The sequence below is a fragment of the Humulus lupulus genome, chromosome 4 (assembly GCF_963169125.1).
Source record: "Humulus lupulus chromosome 4, drHumLupu1.1, whole genome shotgun sequence".
In the NCBI taxonomy this organism is placed as follows: domain Eukaryota; kingdom Viridiplantae; phylum Streptophyta; class Magnoliopsida; order Rosales; family Cannabaceae; genus Humulus; species Humulus lupulus.
Genome location: NC_084796.1, coordinates 248251711 through 248260804, shown reverse-complemented (window position 1 = coordinate 248260804; position 9094 = coordinate 248251711). Strand labels below are relative to the sequence as shown.

The 9094-nt window shown below is 33.4% G+C and overlaps 1 protein-coding gene across 2 annotated transcripts; it reads left to right on the top strand.

Annotated features, from left to right (window-relative positions):
- Positions 1 to 1010: 1010 nt before the first annotated feature.
- On the top strand, positions 1011 to 9074 carry LOC133831610 (uncharacterized). Of its 2 annotated transcripts, none has more exons than XM_062261978.1 (19): positions 1011 to 1184; positions 1672 to 1713; positions 1813 to 1887; positions 2348 to 2404; positions 2648 to 2746; positions 3319 to 3430; positions 4172 to 4217; positions 4350 to 4421; positions 5033 to 5095; positions 5195 to 5349; positions 5457 to 5521; positions 5995 to 6145; positions 7107 to 7212; positions 7309 to 7444; positions 7944 to 8008; positions 8089 to 8253; positions 8354 to 8426; positions 8510 to 8580; positions 8772 to 9074. In XM_062261978.1, exons 1-18 carry the CDS (start codon positions 1166 to 1168, stop codon positions 8560 to 8562), a joined length of 1554 nt encoding a protein of 517 aa, XP_062117962.1. In that variant the 5' UTR covers positions 1011 to 1165; the 3' UTR covers positions 8563 to 8580; positions 8772 to 9074. The 2 variants fall into 2 exon arrangements, with proteins under 2 accessions (XP_062117962.1, XP_062117963.1); XM_062261979.1 differs by having other exon boundaries at positions 1012 to 1184; positions 1816 to 1887.
- Positions 9075 to 9094: the final 20 nt, after the last annotated feature.

Below are 9094 nucleotides of genomic sequence, written 5' to 3'. Positions count from 1 at the left end.
GAGAAAGAGAGGGAGAAATGATCGAGAGAGTGAGAGGAACAAGCTGCTATGTTTTACCTTAGACCCTTCTACAACCCTCTAAGTTAAAACATATCCCATGGTCAAAAGACCAAAATGCCCCTAGGCCTAATTAAAACCTTAACAGCCACCCAAGGGCAAAACAATCATTTCCCGTCTATCCCGTTAATTATAATTAACGTCATCCAATTCCCGTTATTCCCAATATTCTCAAATAATAATTAAATCATGTCTCATTACCCATTCATTCCCGGTAATGTACAAAGCATCAAATTACCCCCAGACTTACCCCGAGCTTGAAAATTAATCCCGTTATGACTAAACTGCTAATCTTGCAACCTAAGATCGTTTCATGTCGAATAGCTCAAACATATTCACATAACAATGTGGTTTCACCCATAAATCACCAACATGCACATAAATATACAGATATGCCTTTAACGGACCAAATTACGAAAATGCATTTCTAATAAAAAGTGGGCCCACATGCATGCAATTATCATCATATAATTCACATAATTATGCATTTAATCACATAATTGCATAATAAATCAATTATGACCATCCTGACCCCCTAATCCAGGCATTAAGCCACATTAGAGAATTTGAGACATTACATCTTTTGTCTAGACAAGAAGCTTCTTCGATGAAATTGATCCCTCTATGTTTTGCTATTCATCTTTTTGATTTGAGTCACATTTCCACAAAAAGTATAAAACACAAATCCATAATAATAATGGGAAGAAGACAAATTGTACAAAGAAAAGTTCACTAAGATGTCCACAACAAAGTCCACTAACACGAAAAAGTTGTAAAAATCGAAAATTTCCCAAAACATAGTCCAAATACATGGGCCGGGTTGGGTGGATCCATGGCGTGAAGCCTAACTCTGAAGGCCCAGACTGCGAGGCCGCCAGCTCAAAAAAGAAATGGAGAAAACCAAACAAAATTACCGTAGCAACTTAAAAAAAAAAAAATACAAGTAAAAGAAAACACATTCTCTCTATACAAACTCTCACTATTTTCCAGATTTTAATAAAACCGCAATCTTCTTTCTTCGCACGCCTCCGTTTTCTCACTCTAATTTATCACTTCTCTTTCTCTCTCTACAACTTTTCCGAAAACCCTAAGTTCCGATTCATCCTCCATGAGCATCCAGACCATGGGTACGTTATTTCGATTATTGTATTTCCTCCCTAGATATGCATATGAAATCGCGATTAAAGTCGTTTCGGCCATATTTTATTTTATTTGAGGTAAAAGTTTGCGTAGATCTGCTAGTTTAAAGTTCGATAATCGGTGGCAGTATTATAGATGTGAATTTTCATTTTTGTTTTAGTGAAATTCTATAATTCTTTGATTATATATGATAAATTAAGGAAGAGGTGATTATGAACTAATTGCGGATAATCTGTTAGTAATTAACCCCCCAAAAATCATATTTTTGCTTTTAAAGTTTTTGTTATGTTTTGGTTGATATTGCTAAAATGAACTGAGCCTATTGATGTTACTTAGTATATGTATTTTGGGTAACTTCGAAGTTTGTTTACAACACCTTAGTAATTAAATTGAGCAAAAATAAGAATAGATTGAAATTGTTGTTGAATTGTGAGAGCTAATGAAAATGAGTGAAATGGGTTTCTTCAAATGTAGATATTGAGGAGGAGATTCGGTCTTTACAACTTGACCCTGCAGGTACGGTAAAATGTGTGATTTTTGTTGTTGTTGCTGCTGCTGCTGTTGTGTTTGCTTTAATTTTTGAATCTATTTGGTCTGTTTTTTATTCGAATTTAGCAGATGATAATGGGGTTATTAATCCTGAAGAACCAAAGACAGAAGAAGTTGAGGAAAGTGATAGAATGGAGGAAGGTTGGTATGGTAGTACCAGTAAAATTGAGTCATTTGATTTCATTTTGTTGCTCTAATTTTTCCTGTAGTGGTTTCTCTGTTTGAGAGTACGTAATTTAGTATATGATTTAGGTATATATTGAACTGAAATGCTTAATATCTTTTGACAAAGTTCCTTATTAACTTTTTCAACGTTACTAAAGTATGCGAGCTGTAAATTGGTGAAAATGTGAATTCACTGGGGAGAAAGTTTTCAATTTTTGTATACACCTACATGATTTTGAACCTTATCTATTAGTGCTCTATTCTTCAAAGAGTACTTTGAATTCTACAGAAGAAAATTTGTTCCAGCATTAATACATTTATTTTGGTTTTCCACGCAATTGGGGTTTTTTGACCTTTATTGATATCTGTAATTATAGGAGATATATAGAGAATGTTAGGTGAAGAAATATTTTATTTTCTGTATTTGGTTTGTCAGACACAAAGGAAGAGGTCCAAACACACTCCACTGAGCCAGTCCAAGTTGATCAGAAAGGTACTTTATGGGCATTTTACTGTATCTCTTTGTTTATTTTTCCTATGAAACTTTGATTAATTTCTTCATGCAGGTATTCTTTTTGGACCGCATTTATGTTTTAATTATTGTTTGCTGGGTCTTTTTCCTTTCATAACAAATTTACAGCGAAAGAGAGAATTTTTGTTAGATCCTTTTTTTTATTAATTTATAATTTTTTAAAAGTTGTTAATATTTTTTCAATGCTGACCTTTTCACTTTCAGTTCCAATGAAAGAGAAAGAAGTTCCACCCCCAGAAGATGAAGATGAGATGGAACTAAATAAGAAGAGACATTTGAATGTGGTCTTTATTGGTCACGTGGGTAAGTCATCTATGTACTCTCAAGTTAATAGTTGTAAAACCAGAAGTAGACAAAAGGAGGTTGGAGACGGGGATAATCTAATTTGTGTAGAATACATGGTAGTATTTATTTCACAACACTGTTGTGCATTGTAGGAGTAACTTATAAGCTTAGCAATTTAAAAAAAAAGTTTAGGTCACTATGTTGATTTGAAATTTAATGTTTGTCTCTTGCTACTAGTTTTGTGAGTCCTCATCATTAGAACATCATAGTTTGCAACTTGCAAGACTACCTTAGCTACTTTCATTTTGGTATTTTTTTGTTGCTTTCCTTTTATCTTATGGCTCTTGTTATGGGATTTAGAAAATATGCTAAAGCATGCATTTTTGTTTCTGCATAAAAGGTTGTCTTCAAAATTTACTTTTATTGCTTATTCTTGTTTTTTGTTTGTTTCCTGTCTGTTTTTTCTTCTTTTTTTGCCCTTCTACAGTCATATTCTAGGTGGTACTGTTTTTTAACTGGTTGATCTCTCATTGTTGTTGTCGTCAACTTTGATATTTGATGATCCTAACTTACAATATGATTGTTTGCAGATGCTGGTAAGTCCACAACTGGAGGCCAGATACTTTTCCTTAGTGGTCAGGTTGATGATCGTACAATTCAGAAGTATGAAAAAGAAGCCAAGGATAAAAGCAGGGAAAGCTGGTGAGCTATATTAAACTTGTAAAGTTGTTATTTTTTATTTGCCTTTTTGAAATTTAAGGTTTCAGGTAGAACTGATCCTCATTTTTATCGGATGTTTTGTCTTTTGGTAACATTTTGTAAATGTACTGCCTTCATTATTTTAAATTTGGTCTTGGATTTGCATACATTTAACTGTTAAAGAATTGACCAGACCATACTTGTTGGCCCTCAATCTTTTGTTATTTCATTTTAGATAATTAAACTTACATTTTTGTAATTGTGGTATACAAAATATAAATTTCATTCAATTAGAGCATCAAAGTTTAGATCATTGAAGTTCTTTAAGGACAAGTTGAAAATCAGAATATGAATAAATTTGAGAAGAAAATATATTCTTGGATGAAAATTATGAGTAGCAGCAAGGTGTCATTAGATCATCTGTGTTGTTTGGGTATACCTGTTGAATGCTCTGGTATGATAAGTATTTGCATTGTCAAATTGATTCATTTCTATGATCTGATTTCGTAAATGTTGTCTACTTTTTCGTTGACTTAGTTTTATATATTTCTATAGAAGGATGATTATTTTGGTCAAGAAATGCATTAATATATATATATATATATATATATAACATAATAAAGCTCTTCTAATTTACACACTGTCTTCAAGCCAGAAAATAAAATAATGTTAACACAATCGGATTGGATTGTAGATGTCTATTTTTTGATGATTAGTTTAGTATATTGATTATGCATGTGACAGGTACATGGCCTATATTATGGACACCAATGAAGAGGAGAGGGTTAAGGTAGGAATAAAAAAACATAGTCATTTTTATTCTTTCTTTCTCTCCCCTCTAAGTTATTGCTAAATGATGTTTTGAACTGCTTTTTATGATTATTGAGTTTCTAAATTATTGCTTTTGTGATCCTGGCATTAGGGGAAAACAGTTGAAGTTGGACGAGCACACTTCGAAACAGAGACAACAAGATTTACTATTTTGGATGCACCCGTAAGTGAATCAATTTATATGCTCGCCCTTTTAAAGTAACTGTATTATTGTAATGATACCTGTAACTCATTGCACAAGTCTGTTTTGATTTGGTGGTACATTATGGATATTTATTAGCATTTAGGTTCAACTTAGGCTACTAAAAGAATTTTCAATTTTAAGTAAAGAAAAAGTATATGGGTTTTGAGTTAGTGTCAGCCTGCTTTCTTAAATATGGAATAAGTGGGCATTAAGGAGAAAGACTTTTATTGATTAAGAAGTAGCTTTTGAACTTAAAATCTAGAACTGCTATTTAAATAAAGCCTTGCGAAACAGGTACTATGAAGGGGTGTTCTTTGGTTGAGCTTCGGAAGTGCTATTCACTAGTTATATGGTTTGGGATACAAAGTTTTTTTCTTCATATTAGACGCTTATATAAGAATATAATTGGTAAATCTTCAAAGTATATATTTGTTTTAAAGATCTAATGCATGTAAAAAAACTGTACTAAAGAGTGCTCAAATGGCTTTCTATTGTGTTTTTATTTATGATGATTCATCCTTTTTTCATTTGAGTTTTGTACCTCTTTTTTTCAACTCTCTCTTGTGTTTTTTTGGGTTGTGCTTGTACAGGGCCACAAGAGTTATGTGCCAAATATGATCAGTGGTGCATCTCAAGCTGATATTGGAGTGCTTGTAAGTTTGATTTTTTTTTGTACTGGTTTCATAAGGGAATGTATTGGTGGGTCCAGCATCTTGGAATTACAATATCCTTCTCTAATCTATCTGAAATAGGTTATCTCTGCTCGAAAAGGAGAATTCGAAACGGGTTATGAGAGAGGTGGACAGACTCGTGAACATGTCCAACTTGCAAAAACTTTGGGTGTATCCAAGCTACTGATCGTAGTTAATAAAATGGATGATCCGACTGTGAACTGGTCAAAAGAAAGGTGTGTTAAACTATCCCCTCCTACCTACACACTCCTCTTTGTCAAATGCATATGTGAACAAGCCTGTCAAGTACTAAAGGTGTTTTTGTATATTGATAATACTCCAGGTACGATGAAATTGAGACAAAGATGGTACCATTTTTGAAATCGTCTGGCTACAATGTGAAGAAAGGTAATTGAGGAAGTTCCAAAACTTTTCAACAAACACAATGTTATACTAAGATTGCCAGCCTTGAACTCATGTTTTAGGAATTTTTGCCACTTATGGTAATAAACATGCAGTGGCATGTGTTAGAAAATTATAGAATTGTATGTTTCATTGTAGTTCATAAGTTGAGCCAATTTTCCCTGTAAGGTAATTCTTTTGGTATGTGTCTGTTATCAATTTTGAATCCAATTATCCAGCTATAATTTACCCTATTAGATTTATTGTTGTTACTAGGACATGAAATACTATTTTGTTAAATGTGTATATAAGATAGTAGTTAGTTTGGCTGCTCATTGAATTACTTTTCTAGTAATTACATGTAAGGGGTAGAGTATCTATTCTTGGCCTTATTGTGATTTCTACCGTGCAATGTATTATGTAGATGTGTACAGATTTATAGTTCGGGCTGCTTGCATTGATACTTGTTTAATTGACAGATGTCCTATTTCTACCTATTTCTGGTTTGCATGGCTCAAACATGAAAACTAGAATAGATAAGAGTGTGTGTCCGTGGTGGGATGGTCCTTGTCTCTTTGAGGCCCTCGATGCCATAGAAGTTCCTCCGCGAGATCCTAAAGGCCCTTTCAGGTACTTGTTATATTTTAGTCTTCTGTATAGGCTTTTTTATCTCTATGCTTTTTCATCTTTAATGAGTTTTTGCTATGGACTTGGTAGTTTTATATTTTTCCTCCAGATTTCTATGATGATTTCATTAATCTTTCTATGGACTCTGGATGTAAAAATATAGTTTTTTTTTTTCTTTTTGTGAGGAGAAGCATTTTGAATCCACGAAATGCTCGGTTTTCATTACCGTTGTAGGTGTAATCAACCTAAAGATATGATGAAAGATATTGTAGAAACTAGGAAAGTAACTCCGTTATAAAGATTTACATCAGTACATAAACAAATTGTACACCTGAATATGCAATATTCACTGGGCCAAGAGCAGCCCTTGAGTAAAAGCTCCACATGTATTTAGAACGAGGATCCCAAATTGCAAGAATAATATATTTGATATTTGTGTTGAAGAATTGGCTCAGTTGATTGCTTTTTCTTTTGTTTTTTCATAATTTATGTTGCATGCGTTTAGCATTAAGAAACTGATATAAGTTGCGAGTATGAGAGCCCTTTTTAATCTTATTGTAGTTAACCTTTTAGAAGTCGGAAAAAAAACTAGTAGTTGTCTCATCAGTAGTATAAGCGTATAATATTGCATTTTCCTTTCTTGAGGTGCTTGATTTATTGGGTGTAATGTTTAATCTAGGTTAGGTGTTTGCTGTTTAATTTCTCAATGATCTTGCAATTTTTTTCTTCTCTATTTTTATATTTTCCTTAAAGAGTTACAAAACAATGCCTTTTAAAATAAAGGACACATAATGTGAAGACAAGGTATCTCCTACAAGCAATAAATAGGAATGTGGAAGTTAAATCTAATTTTCCTTCTCTTTTTTTCACTCCTGTAAAGCAACCGTTATTAGAATTAAGAATTATTCTTTCCTAAATGTTGTTCCTTTCTAGTTTTATTAATATTCAGAATTTTTACCTGTAGGATGCCCATTATGGACAAATTTAAAGACATGGGGACTGTTGTTATGGGAAAAATAGAATCTGGCAGTGTGCGCGAAGGTGATTCTTTATTGGTCATGCCAAATAAGGTGATATCTTTTTCCTTTATATTATCATTCTGAAATCTCATCTGCTTGTCTTCTATGGAGATTGATGATTTTACGTGCTAATTTACTTATTTGCAGGCTCAAGTTAAAGTGCTTGCCATATATTGTGATGAAGATAAGACCAAGCGTGCAGGACCTGGTGAAAATGTTAGGATCAGGTTATCAGGGATCGAGGATGAGGACATATTGTCAGGATTTATTTTATCAAGTGTTGGTATGCTTTTTTCTGTTTTGCTATTTTATGGATGCAAATTAAACATAATTAGTAAAATTATTACTGTGTATAATATTTCATTTTTTTTTGCCTAATTTCTTCAAGATGTACACGCTTATAATTATAGGCAGCATTTTGATATCCACCGAAGGTTTTTTTTGTGTGTTTAATGATACATGCTATTTATAAGTGATACTTTGAGAAAATACAGAATCAGCAAGTTCTATTTACATCATTTACATCATTGATAATATTCTACTCTTTCTCTTCTACTCCTACCTACCCTTGTTGTTTTTGTCTGTCTGTCTCTCTCTCTCTCTCTATTTATTAATTTATTATAATTATTTTATAAGTTGGGGTTGCGTAATGTAACATCACAGTCTCTAATACATGTAGCTGACTGTTTTATCCTGTTGCACAATGAATTTGTAGTTTACTAGTTCGTTTTATATGTCCTCTCTTCTCGCCTTACATTTTTTTTTGTTTTACCTTCATGCAGCAAATCCAATAGCAGCAACAACTGAGTTTGTTGCGCGGTTGCAGATCCTCGAGTTACTGGAAAATGTATGCAAATGAACTACTACTCTTTGTATATCTTTGACATAGAATTTAGTTTTGTGAACTGACAAAACATGGTTATTTAGGCAATCTTCACGGCTGGCTATAAAGCTGTTCTTCACATCCATTCTGTTGTTGAAGAGTGTGAAATTGTAGAGCTGCTACAGCAAATTGATCCGAAGACCAAGAAACCAATGAAGAAGAAAGTGCTCTTTGTGAAGAATGGTGCTGTTGTTCTCTGCCGAGTCCAGGTTTATGTTGTTCTTGTTCAATTAAGATATTGGTTCAAATTAATTTTTTTTTATCTCATATTCAGAAATTTTCATGTTCTTATTTCATTTGGCTAAACAGGTGAGCAACTTGATATGCATTGAGAAATTCGGAGACTTTCCACAACTTGGGAGGTTCACGCTCCGGACTGAAGGTAACAAACAGATTGAATGTTTTTTACTTTGTAATTTGGTTTTTGTTTCCATATTCTCTAACATATATTCTATATGCTTACAGGGAAAACAGTTGCTGTGGGTATAGTCATGAATCTTTCTTCATCGAGCGCTTAAAAACAATTTTGACATAAGGTGAGAACTTCCAAATGCTTCTTGCCTATGTTATATTCTTTACTTTTTTTTTTTGGGATCAAATCTTGCATTTGTTGGCATTAAAATCGAAGCAAGTCTTTTGTTGATCCTAATTGAAAACCGTATCCACGATATTGAGGTTTTCTTTCTGAGACACTGATTAAAGACGAGTGGGTTCTCTTTGCTTACAGGCAGGAGTTACAGCAGGGCCAATCGAGTCGTAGCTTGGAGGGGTTTAAACGTGTGTAGCAGACGATCCGACGACTCATTGAGAACGTATTGATACTATATTTTGCATGCTTGTAGAAGGGTGCAATTATTTACTGTTGCCAGTGCTCGCTCTTGGGCACCATTGCTTTTGTTTACACTCGATGGGCTGTAGGGTTTGACCTGGTTGGCCCTTAATTTTATTGAAACAATAGTGATGCTCACTTTTATTTTTTGTGCTTAAAGTTTGTGCTGAGAGAGAAAAGTAAGCGTAATTTTGAAGCATATTGGCTTGGCTTTTTTTTTT

What these genes read in the sequence shown, in the direction of transcription:
- LOC133831610 (XM_062261978.1), top strand. An exon ending in ATGAAGAGGAGAGGGTTAAG is followed by an intron (nt 4,218 to 4,349) that starts GTAGGAATAAAA and finishes TCCTGGCATTAG; the next exon opens with GGGAAAACAGTTGAAGTTGG. An exon ending in TTGTTCTCTGCCGAGTCCAG is followed by an intron (nt 8,254 to 8,353) that starts GTTTATGTTGTT and finishes TTGGCTAAACAG; the next exon opens with GTGAGCAACTTGATATGCAT.